Source organism: Chelmon rostratus, chromosome 10 (genome assembly GCF_017976325.1).
Source record: "Chelmon rostratus isolate fCheRos1 chromosome 10, fCheRos1.pri, whole genome shotgun sequence".
In the NCBI taxonomy this organism is placed as follows: Eukaryota; Metazoa; Chordata; class Actinopteri; order Chaetodontiformes; family Chaetodontidae; genus Chelmon; species Chelmon rostratus.
In genome coordinates this window covers 17,424,351-17,442,404 of record NC_055667.1, presented here as the reverse complement: position 1 = coordinate 17,442,404, position 18,054 = coordinate 17,424,351, and the positions used below count along the sequence as shown (strand labels likewise).

Sequence of the window (18,054 nt, the reverse complement as noted above, 5' to 3'; positions counted from 1 at the left end):
CTCACTGTTATGCAAATGCCCACAGTGTGACAGCGTCTGAAGCTGAACACAAATTCTCCCTCTCTTACTCTCTCGCACACACAAACACACACACTATGCAAGCTGATTCAAGCATATCTATCTATCTATCTATCTATCTATCTATCTATCTATCTATCTATCTATCTATCTATTGATTTTCCTCACACCCTGCCTGTTTCCTCCCCTGTCAAACAACATCTTGACTGAACAAGGCAGAATGTCATCCTGAGCCTGTGGCTGAATGCCATTGATTCCTTTTACACTGTGGCACAAACCCAAACGCTCCAGACGTGTGTTTCTGTGTGCATCACACAGACAGAGCGCAAGAGTGACAGAGACACGATACAAGTGGAGACAAATCAAAGTAAAAATCTGAATAAATGAACGGAGAAACATAACAAATACAGACGCTTCCACAGCGGCATGATACAAATAAGGCATTCAGGGCCTGTCACAGTCTGTGGCTCGCACAAACACGCTCTGCACACCCAGTTGATTTTGATTTTGGTTCAAAATGACATGGCATGGTTTGGGTCCACTCGCCTCATCGGAGGGAAAGGTCGCTGCAAATCAACACAAATTTATTCTAAGCGATTATTCTCTGATGAAACATTTCTATGCTGATGAGAGTGATCTCTTTCAGGATGACACTGCCCCTGTCCGCAGTATGAAAATTGATTAGTATGAAACTCATGTGAATCATATGCCAGAGGCTTTGCACTCTTCACATCTCATCACAGTTGAACAGCTATGGGAGATTTTGGACCATCGCTCTCCCCCACCATCATCAAAACTCCAAATGAGGGAATTTCTTCTCTGAAAAGGTTGTTTCGCTCCTCCTGTAGAGTTCAGGAGAGTTGTAGCTTACAATTTAATTCCTTTACATTAGATTGCTGTAATTTTTAACCCATCTCTGTCAGTGTGGATGTAGTTGGAAGCTGGACCAGATGAACAGTTCGGGCTTTAAATCTTCTTTTCACACTGACTGAGAAAAAAAGGTAAAGCGATCAGGCTGATTTTTGTATTTATCAGCCCTTTTAGTGAAGCACTTACGTACGCGCTGGCCCAACCTGAAGATAGAGACGCTCTGCAAAAGCCACAAGCTAATGAAAACAGCAAACCCTGCAAGTCAAAGAGAAAAAAAAAAGGCAAGATCCGCACCATCACTCATCATCCACTCTCATTGTGAGTCTCATCTTTGAAAGTCAGTGCCACTCACTCTGGCGGTCACTCTTGTCTTTCACCATTGATGGTTTCTTTTGAGCATGATTGCTTCACTATGAGTGATTTATCCTTCTTTTTCCAAGAATTTTCTCCTGATAAGGTTTGAGTTTCTGTAGATGGGACTCTTTTCTTTGCCACCCTTTTCTTTCCCTTTTGTTGCAATCCGTTTATGTAGCACAACTAGTTCTCCTGCTTAGAATATGAGTGCGCTTAATGAAAATATAGGTGGAACATTTTGTTTTAGTACCTCTCAGCTGTTATCTACAGCCACTGATGATGGCTGATGATGTTCATCAAAATAACGATTGTCTGAATAAAGAAAATGCGAACAAATTTCAAGTTCTGCCTTGGCCGAATCAATACAAAGACAGATTTTCTGGCATTGGACGGCAGACAGGAAGACAGCACCACATTCACTCCATTCACTCCATCTGTATATAAATAAATAGCGTTGGGTCTCCAGGGAAGATTCTGATTGGAGAGAATCCGGGTTTATTCCAGCTTCACACTTCTGAGTACTTTGATTTGAATCCATCTCTTCTTTCTCTCTGTCACTCTATGAATCTGGTGCCGTCCACACCTGCCCTTACTCAAGCAGTGTAAGAGTCTCCCTGTCCTCTCTGGAAAGAGTGTCAGAGGAAACAGGGAATGCATCTTGGTCTGAGCCACTGTGTCTAAATAACCCAGCTGAATAGCAGTCTCGCTCAAACAGCAGGTCAGGAGAACAGCTGCAGTCAATAATCTCATTTATCTGCTCAGCCATCAGGGAAACAAATCAGCTCCACTTTGGCTCACGCTACCTGTCAGACTGCTAATGTGAAAAATATGAAAACCTCTGACTAAACCATTCACTCGCTCGCCTGTCTCCTCTCACACCGTGTAAGGGGAAATGTAACATGGCAGCATGGGTATGCTGTGACATCGAGCGAAAAGTAAAGTACATGCTATGGAGCGATGCCTTTTCTCATCACTTTGGTTTTTAATGTTGTTGTTACGTGTGTTTCATAACCTCATAGCCTCAGACTCAAGTTAAACCCTCTACTGCTTAAGATAATTAACCCAATTAATCATTTCCGATATGATTGACCCACAATGCACTTGTGCCAGGTTTGTTCCCTTGTCCTCCTTTGTACCATGTCTCAGATCCTGCCTGAGACTTTTTACCTCACTGTCCCCTCTCAAAGCATCGTTGTCGGACTAAGCTCAGTGGATCAATGAAATTCCATTTGAGCATCTGTTGCCCAGAACTACTCTAGTCGGCCACTCCTAAAGGAAGGCCCTAATAGCAATTTACTGTTGTCCTCTCCCAAGGACACTTCTCTTTGTTTTAAAATTATACACAGTTAGTAATCAGCTCCAAATAAATTAAATTAATCCTTTCAGGACTTTCTTCTTTGTACGAAGTCAGGCTTTGGGCACGTAGACCACTTTCAACTAAGAGTAATTGATCTTAGCATGTGTGTGTAATAGTGACAAATGATGATGTCCCTGTATTATTTTGATTTTTTTTTCCCTTTGCCCACATTGTATTGTTGAATATAATTAGCTAAAATTAACTCAAAATGCAGCTCAGGCGATATGAATGATGTGTCTGTGTTTCTTTGTGTGTGTAGGTGTGTGATGCATGATGGTATATCAATTAACCTGTCATCTTGATGCATCCCCTCTTGTGGTTCTTTCTTGCGAACAGCAGCTTTCTCTCAGTCAGTGGACCAGAAATGGGACATTTGCGGCCATATTCCAGCTTTAAATTCTTGGTGTCTTCCTATAGACTGCTGCATCCATACAGTTCCACCTACATTCTACATTTATTATCACACTAAGGACATCTGCTGTGACACATGGGACAGATAGTGCAGTGGTCCTGTCCTCTATCTCGTGTCATATGCACTGAATAAACAGATTAAATGGAGTCATGCATCCGTGCAAACCAGCGCACACATGAATGGATAAACATGCAGAAACATACAGATTACTCTTTGGCTGCATGGAAATGCATGCACTATCACAAACACAGTAACCCTGCTGCAGTTTTCCTTGTTTATAGAACATTCAAATTCTCCAATTACACATTTTCCTGCACATCAATTTATCACCACATCACAAATTAAAGTATTATTCATAAAAATGAGGCATATTATTTTGTGAATCTCCCTAATCCAAAGTGTAATTCTCCAAATTAAGTGATTAGTCTTTGTTAAAAAAGGAAATAGGCTTAGCCATTAAATAATTGTCTTTCAGCTGTGCTCGCACACAAACCATACTAAAGGCCTACTCTGCCACCAAGAAATGTTTATTTTTTTGGCTTTAGCATAATAGAAAATAAGATCTCCTGCATTTATTTTGAGAAAACATCTAAAAACTTTAATTTCAGCAGAAATCAGACTCATCAACATTGACGGCAGTCTGTTTTAGTCCTATAACGCAGGTAAACTGGGAAAAATGTTTTTCATACAGTATCTCCATTCTACAGTCTTTCCAGCTCACAGCTGCATTTACAAGAAGCATTGCCAAATATATTATGGCATCACATCAAAGGGAATGATAATAGTGTGAACTCTGGCAAGATCACGGTTACAGTAGGCTGCTCTGTCAGACTTCACGACCGTCAAGCAGACATCAGATATATCCTGCTGCCCCTGCCGCCACAGTGATACATTTTAATGTGTGTGTGCGTTTGCGTGCCGGAGGATTCCCACTGAATGTGTTTATGCTTGTCAAAACATACTTTTGTTACTGAAATACAAGCTGTCAGTTTATGTGGAACTCCGATTTTACATTATACTTACTTCTTAGATATTAGCAACAGGAGAGATAAATGGAGCCATTCTTCTGAATAAGCAGGGGACCACATGTGTGGTTGGACCAGGCTCTGAGGGATTTTCTCATTGTTAATACTGGCCAGTATTACTAATGATTTATTTATTAGTAAGACTGACTTGGATCATTCATCCATGGGTCAGCACTGTGATCAGCACACAGACATGCAGACTGTGGTGATGTTAACTGCCTTTCCCTTATTGAACAAAACCTGTGATGTGAATTCAAACTGCACATTATGTCAGTTTCTGTACGTAAAAAACGAAATCGTTGAACCAAAATGAAACGATAATTGAAATAATCAGAGTAAAAGAGGCTGTGTGTTCGAGATGAAATCGAGGCTTGAGTTGCTCTTCATGTTTGAATTGGTCCTCAGCTGTGAGAGCTATATATTTTCTAATGTGTCCGACAGTCCATTTTCATCATAATATTCTTCTCCCAGGAGTGAAGTAATGTCTGCCCTCCAGGCGATGTAAATGAAGAAAAATGTAAAGCCCTGGGCCGAGGCTCAGACTGTGAGTTAAGTTAAACCTGATTGAAACTAATTGATGTATGGCTTCACTTCATCTCAAGGGATGAAACCCAGAAATGTCACGTTACAATGTAATTACCTTTATTGCAGCCACTTGTATCATGTTCAAATATAGAATCCAATGTGGATATTTTTAATATTTAATATAATATATAATATCTCATAAGATGCATTAGCGCTTTGCAGGAGCATGATTACAATTTGGAGAAACACATTAACATGTCTGTCAGAATTCCTCTAAAATCACTTTAAATCTATGGCTCAATCAACTCTATAAATCTAAACATCCTGTCTAGGAAAATGCCCTGAATTCTACTCCAGTATTTTATTAACTACTTTTCCCGAGCACCAGAATTTGTTTCAGTCTGGATCCAATAAAAATGGCTTCACTGTGACGTATCTACTGATCTTTTGAAAAGCAGGAGCATTTCGAAATATTGAGCTAAGATTATGAAGAATGGGAAATAATTAATTTGAATTGGGCAACTTTCAGGGGCTGATTGTTTATTTAAACAAATGTCAGCAGTGTCGTACATGCCATGATTTGGGTCACAGGACCATTTTTGACGCTCAAGGCAATGAAATAAAATGCATAATTTAATCACAAGGCCTATTTATATGCCTTTGAAGTGTGCATTAATGTCCTTAAGACAGCGAACATTGCAGTTAAATAGAATAATTTACAAACTTTACAGAAAAAACAAACCCAATATAAACAAATTCAATTTAAGAACTTGAGAACTCTCTGGAAATAAGCGACTCCCATATCATGAAAAATGTGAAGTTTAGGCAATACACGTCAGAAACATGAAGAATTACATTTACTTGCTGCAAAATACTAAAGTCCTTTTAGGAATACTAATCTATAAAGCCTACAGGCCTACTATAAATGTAATTAATTGCAATGCTTCAGTAGGCCTATTATTTTTCATGATGTGGCGCCCTCCTGTGGCTTCTATGAAAATACTATGTTGATATGAAACATGACAAATACTCTAAAGAAATCATTCCAACACGACAGTCACAGAGCGAGAGATAGAAAACGAGCACGATACTTATTTCACACCAACACTTGAAACGAAATGCATTTCAAGAGAAGTGAAAACAGACATAAATCCGCCTGTCCTATAGGGGCGCTGCGACAAACACCAACGACAGTTCGCGAGGGACAGTGTCACTGTTTGCTGGGAACGGAAATGCGACTGTTGTTTATCCGGTAGCGAGTCTTCTCGTCGTTGCAACGATGGCTAGCGCTGGAGGAAAGCAAGCGCCGAAAATTGTCTCCAAATCAAATGCTGGAGGCACCGGTGCGGCGGGGGCTAGCGGCGGGCCCCCGATAATGCCCCTCGCCTCTCCGCTGATGGGGAAAAAGAAGAAGCCGTTTCTGGGGATGCCCGCTCCGCTGGGCTATGTTCCCGGTCTTGGCAGAGGGTAAGCTAACATGACAAGCTATCTTGCTAACTACCAGTAACGTTAGCACTCTAGCTAGCAAGATAGGCTATGCCTTTTAGATGAAGTTGGTGGTTTAGCAAACTTTCCTGCATTGAAATTCCCCTGTTCTGGCAACTGAGCTGAAGAGAAAAGACGTCTTATTTTCTCTTACCAGGTCCACAACAGTAGCTAGTACGGTGAACAAATATAAACTCGGCATAGTCTTTAGTGTCAAATACGCTAAGCTAAAAAAAAAAAAAAAAAAAAAAAAAAAAAAAAAACAGGCATTCCAGTTATTAACCTTACTTAATTCTCACCCCTCATACTGATTTATTAAATGGAAGTTGAACCCTGCTTACAATTTGCTACAGATAGAGCTTTATGTGAAAACCTCAGCTGGTCACTTAAATAACTTTCTGATCATTTTGCTGGCAAACTGGTCTAAGTGCCCGACATGAATTACCACTAAGTAATCAACCATCAAGAAAGATCGAAACATTGCTTAAAAGCTTGGATTGTCAAGTAACCATTATCAGCTGGCTATACATCGAGTATCCCTGTGCATGCCCATCACAAGTCTGCCTCTGTTTATTTGTGTAACATTTGAATGAATTGCTCCTCTTTAGTGCTACTGGTTTTACCACCCGGTCTGATATCGGTCCTGCTCGTGATGCCAACGATCCAGTAGATGACCGACATGCACCCCCAGGGAAGAGGACAGTTGGAGACCAAATGAAAAAGAACCAAGATGATGATGATGAAGATCTGAACGACACAAACTATGATGAGGTGCCTATGATTAGGCTGTGTCCGGCTCTTATTTGATGTTTATTTGTTTGCAAAGACTTAATTCATCCAGTCAAGAGTTAAAAGTTGACCAGACACGATAAGTTTGCCTATAAGATTATGTTTTTTCAGTGATGGCTTTGGTTATTCTAATCACATTATGGTGCCTTTTATCTTTTAGTTTAATGGATACGCAGGTAGCTTGTTCTCCAGTGGGCCCTATGAGAAGGATGATGAAGAAGCAGATGCTATATATGCAGCACTCGATAAGAGGATGGATGAAAGACGCAAAGAAAGAAGGTTACTAAAATATATGTCTATTTTTCCACCTCAGTGTTATGGAACAAGCATGCCCTCCCACAGTTTATTTATGTTTGACATTCTGTGCACTTGATACTGCGTGTGAGTGAGTGTAATTTTGAATGCTGTCCTGTATTCTCAGGGAGCTGAGAGAAAAGGAAGAAATTGAGAAATACCGTATGGAGCGACCCAAAATCCAGCAGCAGTTCTCAGATCTAAAGGTACAGAATTGCACATGACACGCCAAACTATTGTCTTTCTTTTCCATCAGTGATCACATTGACTTGTCTTCTACTGTCCTCATCTTACACCTGTCTCTAAATATTTTACGGACATAACATATTTCACACTGTTTGGTGCAAAAACTGTAATTTCCCAACCAAACCTAACTAGATTTTAGAGGTTTTCACAAGACTACAGCAGTATGCTGCCATAAGTCTGTTACAAACAAACCACATGTCTCTTTGCTGAATCAGAAAAGGGAGGGGAAAGCTGCACACTGATAACCACAATTTTATAGATCAAACTTTCAGCACATCTTGCCATCTTAGCATGTAAAATGAGTTTGTGCTGTCAACATATGCTGCCTTTCCAAGTTATTCTCTGTTTTCCATCTCTTCACAGAGGAAGTTGGCAGAGGTTTCAGAGGAGGAGTGGCTGAGCATCCCTGAGGTGGGCGATGCCAGGAATAAGCGCCAGAGAAATCCTCGCTATGAGAAACTCACCCCTGTCCCCGACAGCTTCTTCTCCAAACACCTGCAGACCGGAGAAAACCACACCACCGTTGACCCTCTGCAAGGGGTCAGTGTACATATGAACACATCCACATACTTCAGACATCCACAGAATGCCACACGTCCCTAAAAATACATGATGATGTAGTTTCGGCCTGCTCCAGCAGGAGTCAGGATATCTCTCTGGAAATTAGCAACTGTGCAGTTAATGCAGTTTGCAAATGGTCCCTTTTTCCGGTAGTCATGTAGTCTCAGTGGATCTCCCTAAAAATGCCGTAAAGAAAGCAAAAACAAACATTGTCACTGTAAGCAGACACCTGTGTCTGCTGATATTAATCACATGACCTCTCTTGGCACCTTATGTATATATACAGGTAAAGCAACTTCAGTGGTCTGATTCATTTGTGCATGGAAACTATATGTATTACACTGTACTTACATAGAAAATAAATGTACATATTGTCTGTTGACGGCTTTTGCCATGTTTCATTTTCATTGAAAATGCAAATACATAATCATTATGAATATAGTTCAGTCCTGCAGCATAGGGGAGTCTTGTTCAAACATTAAATGTTCTCAGGTATCATTTCAAGTGGTGAGAAAACTGTCATATGATCTAGGCCTATGGTTCACGAGCCTTTTTACCATGCACTAATGAAATTCTCACAGGTAGTGAAATACTCTTCTATATTAATATTGTTTCTTCTCTCCACTAGCTGGGAGGTCTGAACACACCTTACCCAGGAAGCATGACCCCTGGCTTGATGACACCTGGGACAGGAGAGCTGGACATGAGGAAAATCGGCCAGGCCAGGAACACACTCATGGATATGAGGCTCAGCCAGGTAACTAACCATCATCCCTTACCTTGTTCTATCATTCTTACTCTACTGTCATTGTCCTGATACACAGGATTCATTATTTTCTCTGACCCGTGTCGGCCTTTTATCTTTCTTCAGGTGTCTGACTCAGTGAGCGGACAGACGGTGGTAGATCCAAAGGGTTACCTAACAGACCTCAACTCCATGATCCCCACACATGGAGGAGACATCAGGTAGAGGAACACTGGCGACACAAGAAGTTCCTGTTGTGTGTTTGTGTTGAATATGTTCTTGTATGAGTGCGTCTGATATATCATTGGCTCCGATTTCCAGTGACATCAAGAAGGCTCGTCTGCTACTGAAATCAGTGAGGGAGACCAACCCTCATCACCCGCCTGCCTGGATTGCCTCTGCCAGGCTGGAGGAGGTGACTGGGAAACTGCAGGTTGCCAGGAACCTGATCATGAAGGGCACAGAGATGTGTGTTAAGGTAAAGGATGATGGACACAAGTACGTGTCATTAGCTCAACCAGACCATAAGCTCATACCTACAACATCAAAGACAAAAAAAACCCCAGACCTTTCAGTCTGGTTTGCCAGCTGTTTGGTTAAATGACATAATACTGTGTAGCTTAGTTGAAATGGGGAAAATGGTATTTGCCCTCCTGTTGATGGAAGCATTTCTCTTTCCAGAGTGAGGATGTGTGGTTGGAGGCAGCCAGGCTGCAGCCCGGTGACACAGCCAAAGCCGTGGTTGCCCAGGCTGTCCGCCACCTGCCACAGTCCGTCCGCATCTACATCCGAGCTGCAGAGCTGGAGACAGACGTCAGGGCCAAGAAACGAGTCCTCAGGAAAGGTAGGGCTCCCAGATAATATCAGTTGTAACAGTAAATGAAGATGAATTCTTTTATCTTGTTTTCCTGTATGTGTGTACATATCGTGAGATTGAAACCTGAAGCAGATTTGTATCCTTTTTTTCCAGACAAACACACTTTTACAGATGAATTAGAAACAAACATAACTGACAGGAATACCCTCCTCTCGTTTGTGATGGATCAAGCTTTATCAATGGTAACTTCAAAATAGCTTTATTAGGGGCCCAGTCAGATTCATCCACCACAAAACGGAGAGAAAACAGACAGAAAGTATTTCTGTCCATTATGTTTATAAATTAGAACCTGTAACCGTGTGTTTCTCCACAGTTGGTCTCTGCCCCAGCCATTTTTCAAATTCTTACCCCAGAGACAAAGGAGATGGTGTCATTTCCTGTAATTCGTCATCTGAGTTGCACAATGTGAAACACTACCTGGCTTAATGCCCCCCACCTTAGGAGATGTTGTCACTGCACATACCATGCGTCATAACCTACACCCAACTAATCAATGTTGAAATTCATCGACAGCTATTTTCTTAAATAATTTCGATCAATCTAATCGATTAGTTGTTGCATCCTGAGGCGTGTTGCTGTTATATTGTTATGAGGAAAGTTTTATGTGCCTTTGTAGCAGTGCATACATGAATGAATGTGTCACGCTTTCCCTGCCAAAAGGAAGACACTAATTTCTGCTGGGCAGAAATTCAACACCAGTCTCCATCTGTCCATTGTCTCATAAAAGCAACCACACAGAAGTGCTCTGTCCACGCACACATAAGATTGCATAAAAGATTTCATGAGGGTTATATTTGACAGCTGTGATTCTGGCTTCCCGTCAAGGCCTATTTGAACCATCATGTCAGTGCCCTAACACGCACACACACACACACACGCGCATGCACATACACACCAATATTTCCCGGCAACATACCCCACTGACAGATATGGATGGGGAGCTTCCTCTGTGGAAGAGGTTTCTTTGCCTCTACATGTTCAGTTGCCTCTGCTCTACTTTTCTCCATTACATACACAACACTGTGCCTTCTCATCCAGACACTATTGAACTTTACTACTATTGCAGGAAACGCTGTTTGGTGTTTGTTTTTATTGGATGTGTGTTTACCGAAATCTCTAGTGTCTCCATTTCCTTTTTTGACACTACATGATGTGTTGCCAGTGTAAATATAATTAGGTGTATTTTCAGTATATTTTTTTCCACTTGTTGTGCCAGAAATGTCAATTGGCTTAACAGAAAGCCTGTAATAGCAAGGTCCAAACAATTTCTTTCTTTTTTTGACAGTTGCCTTGAGCAACACACTTGCCGGCTCATATGATGTAAGTCACTCAGAAGAAAATTGTCAATAAACTGTCTTAACACTTGGACTTGTTACCCATTAAGCCCTGGAGAATGTGTCCAAGTCAGTTCGACTGTGGAAGACGGCTGTAGAGCTGGAGGAGCCAGAGGATGCCAGGATCATGCTTAGCAGAGCTGTAGAGTGTTGCCCTACGAGTGTGGAGGTATGCTTAGCACATGCTGTCATTTCATTCGTATAAGACTAACAGGATGCCACGCACTGCAGTGCAACACATTAACCTTTGAAACTCTACATCCAACTATTCCTGTCTGTCCTTTAGCTGTGGTTGGCATTGGCCCGGTTAGAGACGTATGAAAATGCCCGTCGTGTCCTGAACAAAGCTCGAGAGAACATCCCCACTGATCGCCACATCTGGATCACTGCTGCCAAGTTGGAGGAGGCCAATGGTAACACTCAGATGGTGGATAAGATCATTGACAGAGCCATTACTTCTCTACGCGCCAACGGTGTTGAGATCAACAGAGAGCAGTGGATACAGGTGTGTTCCTGCAGCTTTGTGAGAGAGAGAGCAGTATTTCCTGCAGCTGTTTATGGGGAAACTACCTCTGCAGAATAAGTAACTGTGCTACCTTAGGAAATAAGAAATGAATATATTTTCAGGAAATTATATTAAAGAAATCGTCAAGGTAGAAGAAGATAGAAGCATTATTTTAAACAGCAGAGACCTTTAATGAGTAACAACATGTTTAGATTAGATTGCATTATACTGAGAGGTGCTTCTAATCTCTCATCTAGATCATAAACACTACATATCTGAATAATGCATGAAATTATAAGGTCCAAAAAGGAATAATTGTGCCTTGAAACCTTCGTGTTGAGGGAGTAGCGATTGCGTCATGACTTTGCCATCTTTGATATCATGCCAGCATACTTTGGCAAAGCGGCCTTCTGCTATTTCATCTGAGTGTAACAGAATACAAGCCAGCACTGTGACTGACATTTTGTTTAGTACAGTTTTGCAATCGTAAGCCATCGCTGCAATCCTCTTTTTTTAATTTACCTGCCTTTTTCTACCTCTGGCAAACTATGTGGTTATTGTCCAGGCCATTTTCCAGTACTAATCCTAACAATCACAACAGGTGAACTTTAAAATGAATTCTTTTGTGTGTAGTGGGACTGTCCTTGTCCTTTGCTCTCCCCAGAAAAATAATCTCTTGTGACCTTTCATGAATTACAAATTTTCTATAAACTGGACATCTATCAGTAATCTACTTTGATTTAGGTTTTTTTCAGTGGTAGAAGATATTATGTCTCAGGTGTGTATTTATTTTCATGAAAATGGCTCCATCATTCCAATGAATTTACTGACTGCTATACCATTGGGGTCAGTAGTTCATGCCATAACTCACATGTTTTCTCCTTTAGTGTACCACCCACAATCTTGTTTCTCCTAAATGTTTGTTCTTGCCCTGTAGGATGCAGAGGAGTGTGACAAAGCAGGCAGTGTGGCAACCTGCCAGGCCGTGATAAGGGCTGTCATAGGGATAGGCATCGAGGAGGAGGACCGGAAACACACCTGGATGGAGGATGCAGATAGTGTGAGTACTATGTATGTATGTATGTATGTATGTATGTATGTATGCATGTATGTATGCATGTATGTAATAATTTTTCCCTTCAGACCTTGACAGGGGTCATTTACAGATTTTCTTTGCTGTCAGCATTTAACTTAATTGAGATATTTGTTTGTTATGTTTCAGTGTGTGGCCCATGGAGCGCTGGAGTGTGCCAGGGCCATCTATGCCCATGCTCTGCAGGTGTTTCCCAGCAAAAAAAGTGTCTGGCTTAGAGCTGCTTACTTTGAGAAAAATCATGGCACCAGGTGACTAGATTTGGTTTCTAAACGTAGCCAACAGTAGCCAAGTGCTGACTTAAGTTATTAATGGTTTAATCAGTCACTTTAATAGTCTGTCTTAAACATTCTGTTTTTCTCTTCTTACCTCCCATCTGCTTAATTGACTGCCATTGTGCTCTGCCCCATCATTGCTCTTCCACATCTCATTGCATCTCTCAGGGAGTCTTTGGAGGCCCTGCTCCAAAGGGCTGTGGCTCACTGTCCCAAGGCAGAGGTCCTTTGGCTGATGGGGGCCAAGTCCAAGTGGCTGGCTGAGGATGTGCCTGCAGCCAGAAGTATCCTCGCTCTGGCCTTCCAGGTGATGATGAGGATATGCAAATTTTGAAATGTTCATGTAGTATCCCTGTGTCTAACTGTTCTACCCTATCCTGTCTCTCCCACTCTTACCCTCACACTTTATCTGTGTTCCTCTTCATTTTCCTCTCTAGGCTAATCCAAACAGTGAAGAAATTTGGCTGGCTGCTGTCAAGCTGGAGTCTGAGAATAATGAGTATGAAAGAGCCCGTCGACTGCTGGCCAAGGCCCGCAGCAGTGCCCCAACAGCCAGGGTGAGTGTGTGTTTGTGTGGCTTTTGATAGAGACAGAAAAGAGATGTTAACCACAAAGATTGATGGAATAAACACACATGTCCCACATTTTTTTTGGCTATTCATTTATGCAGGGGAAGAATGCTTGTGTATTTGAACTGTCCTGTCCTTTTACTCTCTAACTGCCCTTCCATAACCCTGTGTACCAGCACAGACAGCTTGCTTTTCATTGTGAAATGTTGGTATGAATAGAGCTCTGGCCCATGTTTTTAGGGACGGCTTGATAATCTGTTTTTTTTTTCTTGTCCAATTTAAAGCTAGGGTTTAATAGTACAGTTATAGTGCATTGTACTTGAGGTGTCTTCTACAAACATGCTGTCTTTCTTCAGGTTCAGGCTTGCCAGGATTCTACACCTCAAAACAGTCAGCAGTACTCAGGTTGACAGGTACTCTCAGGAGTGCTCTTAAGCTATCACTCTATTAGGTGATCTGGCTTCTCTCCCTTTAGTTATCTGTATCATATTTGCTGACAGATATGAGTAAGAGAGCCTGCTAAGATGTTGGCTGTACTGATTGCTCTGTCAGATAAGACCACTATATGACATTAATGAAGCCGTTTAACGTTTAGGCTATGCCCTAGGAACCTGGTATTTGATATATTTGACAGCAGGTAAAGCGTTGCATAAAATCATGCTGCAAAGCATGTATTTCAAATTGTTTTTCAACAATATTAAACAATGCGAGGTATATGGCAAGCCCAGGGGAATTTGAAAAGGGAGTTTGTGGTTTCTGCTCATGCAGACGTTTTGGTTGAAAAGGGTGTGTGTGTGATCTCTACAGGTGTTTATGAAGTCAGTGAAGTTGGAGTGGGTGCTGGGGAACATAAAAGCTGCCCAGGAATTGTGCACAGAGGCCCTGAAACACTATGAGGACTTCCCAAAACTTTGGATGATGAAAGGCCAGATAGAAGAGCAGTGTGAAAACATGGACAAGGCTAGAGAAGCCTACAGCCAAGGGGTGAGTCAGGGGAAGTGGTCGGGCCAAGGGTTTATTTGGGTGTTATAAAACCACAATGGCAAGAGGACCAGTGGTGTTGTATTTCTTGGCCATATGTGTTTATTTTTCATTAATAAACACATATGGCCAAGAAATATGTGTGTGTGTTTCCCTGATAACTAAAAAGTGGTCAATGAATTGTTGTTGCTGTAGTTGAAAAAGTGTCCCCACTCGGTGGCCCTGTGGTTGCTGATGTCTCGCCTTGAAGAAAGAGTGGGCCAGCTGACCAGAGCCAGAGCAATCCTGGAGAAGGCGCGGCTCAAGAACCCCCAGAGCCCTGAGCTATGGTGAGAAAATAGACAATAATTACAGAGAATGTAGTTGGACACTGTGTGAGGATGAGCTTTAAATGACTGCATTAAACAAATCAATGTGAATCTTCGTGCGTTCAACAAAAACCATTTACAATGCCAGTCATGTGGCTTCTCTTTTACAAAGTTCATTTACTGTATTTTTGGCTCTTAAGGAACCACCTCACTACACTGCAAGGTGGACAAAATACAGGCACACTCCCAAACACACAGACTCACAGGTTGTCTAGTACTAAGTTAACAACACAATGAAAATGTGCATGTTAGTGAACATGTATATTTGAAGATATTATAATAATTATGATTAATTTGCTTTCCCGAAACTAGACAACATGTCCTAAAATGTGCTTTTTACATTTATTTAAAAACATTCTTTAGATACAACCCAAATTGGGATCTTTGTCAAATTGACACCCAAAATCGGACCAACTACCACTTGAAATTATGTGCTAAAATTGACGTGTGAATGTGTCCCTTTTAAAGTTATGTGTTTGCCATCACATTAATCAGGTTGGAGTCGGTCAGGCTGGAGTTCCGGGCTGGAATGAAGAACATCTCCAACACACTGATGGCGAAAGCGCTGCAGGAGTGTCCCAATTCAGGTGAGAATAAACTGTATTCCTGCTGTTGGGGGAAAATATTGTTTTTCCCTTAAACAAAGAAAAAAAGCCTGTTTTACTTTGAAGACAAAGGCCTTTAAAAGGACCTAATAGGGATATGAATTTCCTCAACGGTTACCTTGTGTGTATGTCCGTAATCCCAAGTTCTGTTTCACCGTGTTCCCATTTCCTTCCTACAAGGTATCCTGTGGGCTGAGGCAGTGTTTTTGGAAGCCAGACCCCAGAGGAAGACTAAAAGTGTTGATGCTTTGAAGAAGTGTGAACATGATCCCCATGTCTTGCTCGCTGTAGCCAAGTATGACAGCAGTCTTTTCACAGTTTTCTGTTCTCATCTCAGTTGCTCTCAATGCAAATCTTAATCATACTGAATACTTACTTTGCAAACGTTAAGATGTGATACTTGAATTTGTATTAATTTCAAATGCAATCTTGTGCACACATTTTAGGTTGTTCTGGAGTGAGCGCAAGATTACCAAAGCTAGAGAGTGGTTCCTAAGGACAGTGAAGATTGAGCCAGACCTTGGAGATGCTTGGGCACTCTTCTACAAGTTTGAACTGCAGCACGGCACAGAGGTAAGGATCTTATTGTATCATCTGTCCCTATCTGGGTATACTGGGGTTTATTGGTGTGAAATGTTGTATTTCGTGCTACCCCCAAGGATAGCTGCTTGGAGTCTTTGATGTCTTAGTGCAGGAAGGGTCATTGATGCTCGGCCGAAGAGAACAGAGATTATCAACACAGTGTGAACGCTACCTGACGCCACCTCAATTCTCCTGAATGCTTCCCGTGATCAGTCCTTTATCCCACCTGAGAGCGCTACATCTGGTTCATGCCCAATTATGGTCATTCACGAGGCACTAAGAATGTGTGATCAATCAGTGTGTTCTGAGTATCTAACCTCGCTGTTCTGCATCCATCAGGAACAGCAGGAAGAGGTGAGAAAGCGCTGCGAGAACGCAGAGCCCCGCCATGGAGAGCTGTGGTGTGCCGAGTCCAAACACGTCCTGAACTGGCAGAAGAAGACAGGAGAGATCCTAGCAGAGGTAGCCAGGAAGATCAAGAACACATTCTGAATCTGAGGAAATCTAGACTGAATACACCTGGAGGACTGCAGGAAACAGCTATGGACATGCTCAACTATTGTTCTCTACCAGGACTTGCTAATCTGCTGCAGATACAAAGTATTCACACGTTCCCTTTTTCATGTTCTATGTTTTACAAAATTGAACCACAGTTTGTGTACTAATCAACAGAAAATGATGTGTTGATTTCTAAGTGAAAACAAATCTCCAAAAATTTTGACATAAGTACAAGTATAAAACTCAAACTCACAGATTAAAGCGAGTAAGTACTAACATCAGGAGATTTTCGTGGATCAGGTAGCAATGGGACTGTGTGAACTGCAGTTTTCAAGTGAGGTTTGATTCTACCACTCCAGGACAATAGTATTGTTTTTCAGTAATCTGCGTAGGTTATGCTTTATTTTTTAAGTATTTGTCTCACTGGGAAGTGAACTTTCTCCCAGGTGTGCTTGCAGACTGCTGCAGATTGTCCTCTGGGATTTCACTGTGTTTTGCTTCCTTCCTCCACTGTGTTTTGGTCTCCCAACACTCGCTTTTTTCAGTTTGCTTCTCCTTGCAACACTGCCATGAAGCTGCACCTGGTGAATCACCCAGGCAACAGTCGTTGTTTGAGTAATTCTCCGAAGAACGAGAAAAAACAGAAACAACTCTGCTGGTGAAGTCCTGGCTTAATTCAGGTCATGAATCTGTAAATTGTCTTTAATTTCGTCTTCTGACAACTCGTAAGTGGTGGCAGACATCTTTTGTTATTTAAACCCAGCCAGGACGACCCACGTTGTCTACAAGTGTTTACAGGTCTCTGCTGTTGGTCCACGTAGTGTTTTGTTAAACAGCTGCACGAGCTGTCTACTCAGGCCCATATACTGTCAGCGGCGTGTGCCACTTCTGTGTATCCATGCAACCGATAATGTCAAGTCTAATAATTGGCATCAGCTGTAATGATGTAGGTGTCATATTAAAGGGAACTTAAGGTTCTTTTGTTTTACATTTGTACTAAATTAGGACAAATGTTTTGTGCTGATTGTTGTCTAAATTCTAATTTCAGCCGCTGCTGTTGTCAGAATAATAAAATGAGCATGAAAAATCATAAATCAAAATGAAGAATTAAAATAAGTAGTGAGGCCAAGAAATATACAAAACACATGTTGATTCCACCTTTACAGTGTGTTTTGGCTCAACTCTCCATTGTGTGAACAGGTATTATCATCATCAAAAGAAATGCGCCTGGAAAAAACTTGTGAGGAATTTTCTTTGTCCATCTTGTAAGAGGTCCAGATTTGACTATGTCTGTTTAGCTGTGTATATAAACTCCTTGTCAGGGACAATGACATGATTTCTCATGTTGTAGTAATGAACTGCTTTTTTACGTAGTTTTTCTTGAAATGTGTTTAAATTCTTTGCAGTCATCCAATAAACAAAGAACACATAAAATTGCACCATTTCCAGTCTCTGGCAAACAAGTCGTATAATGAAATGGTTTGTTGTGCATTGAATGCCAGATCTAATTCTGAGCGCACAGTTAGCTGCTGTGTGAGATGTGTTTTCCCAGACATTTCAGTCCAACAGTTGCACCCACACTAATCCTCCCATGCAGACCCCATGCATGGTCAGCGTTTTGGCTGATCTGCAGGGTATTTTTTGTAACTTTGAACCTTTTTGTTTTGCTGAAATCCGTTTAGGTCA

At 41.5% G+C, this 18,054-nt stretch overlaps 1 protein-coding gene across 1 annotated transcript; it reads left to right on the top strand.

Moving 5' to 3' along the window:
* Nucleotides 1-5,823: 5,823 nt before the first annotated feature.
* Nucleotides 5,824-17,796, top strand: prpf6 (PRP6 pre-mRNA processing factor 6 homolog (S. cerevisiae)). The gene is made up of 21 exons (XM_041945389.1): nt 5,824-6,028; nt 6,655-6,817; nt 6,996-7,114; nt 7,257-7,335; nt 7,739-7,915; nt 8,565-8,693; nt 8,808-8,902; nt 9,003-9,159; nt 9,363-9,525; nt 10,943-11,061; nt 11,179-11,397; nt 12,335-12,457; nt 12,620-12,741; nt 12,934-13,072; nt 13,203-13,322; nt 14,142-14,318; nt 14,511-14,644; nt 15,179-15,270; nt 15,469-15,583; nt 15,735-15,861; nt 16,210-17,796. Exons 1-21 carry the CDS (start codon nt 5,841-5,843, stop codon nt 16,360-16,362), a joined length of 2,910 nt encoding a protein of 969 aa, XP_041801323.1. The 5' UTR covers nt 5,824-5,840; the 3' UTR covers nt 16,363-17,796.
* The last annotated feature ends 258 nt before the right edge of the window (nt 17,797-18,054 follow it).

Bases quoted from the DNA above. Each gene is read 5' to 3' on its own strand.
- prpf6 (XM_041945389.1), top strand. From the start codon at position 5,841: ATGGCTAGCGCTGGAGGAAAGCAAGCGCCGAAAATTGTCTCCAAATCA. The intron at 9,526-10,942 runs GTAGGGCTCCCA...TTACCCATTAAG, and splicing joins GAAACGAGTCCTCAGGAAAG to CCCTGGAGAATGTGTCCAAG. The intron at 13,073-13,202 runs GTGATGATGAGG...TTTCCTCTCTAG, and splicing joins TCCTCGCTCTGGCCTTCCAG to GCTAATCCAAACAGTGAAGA.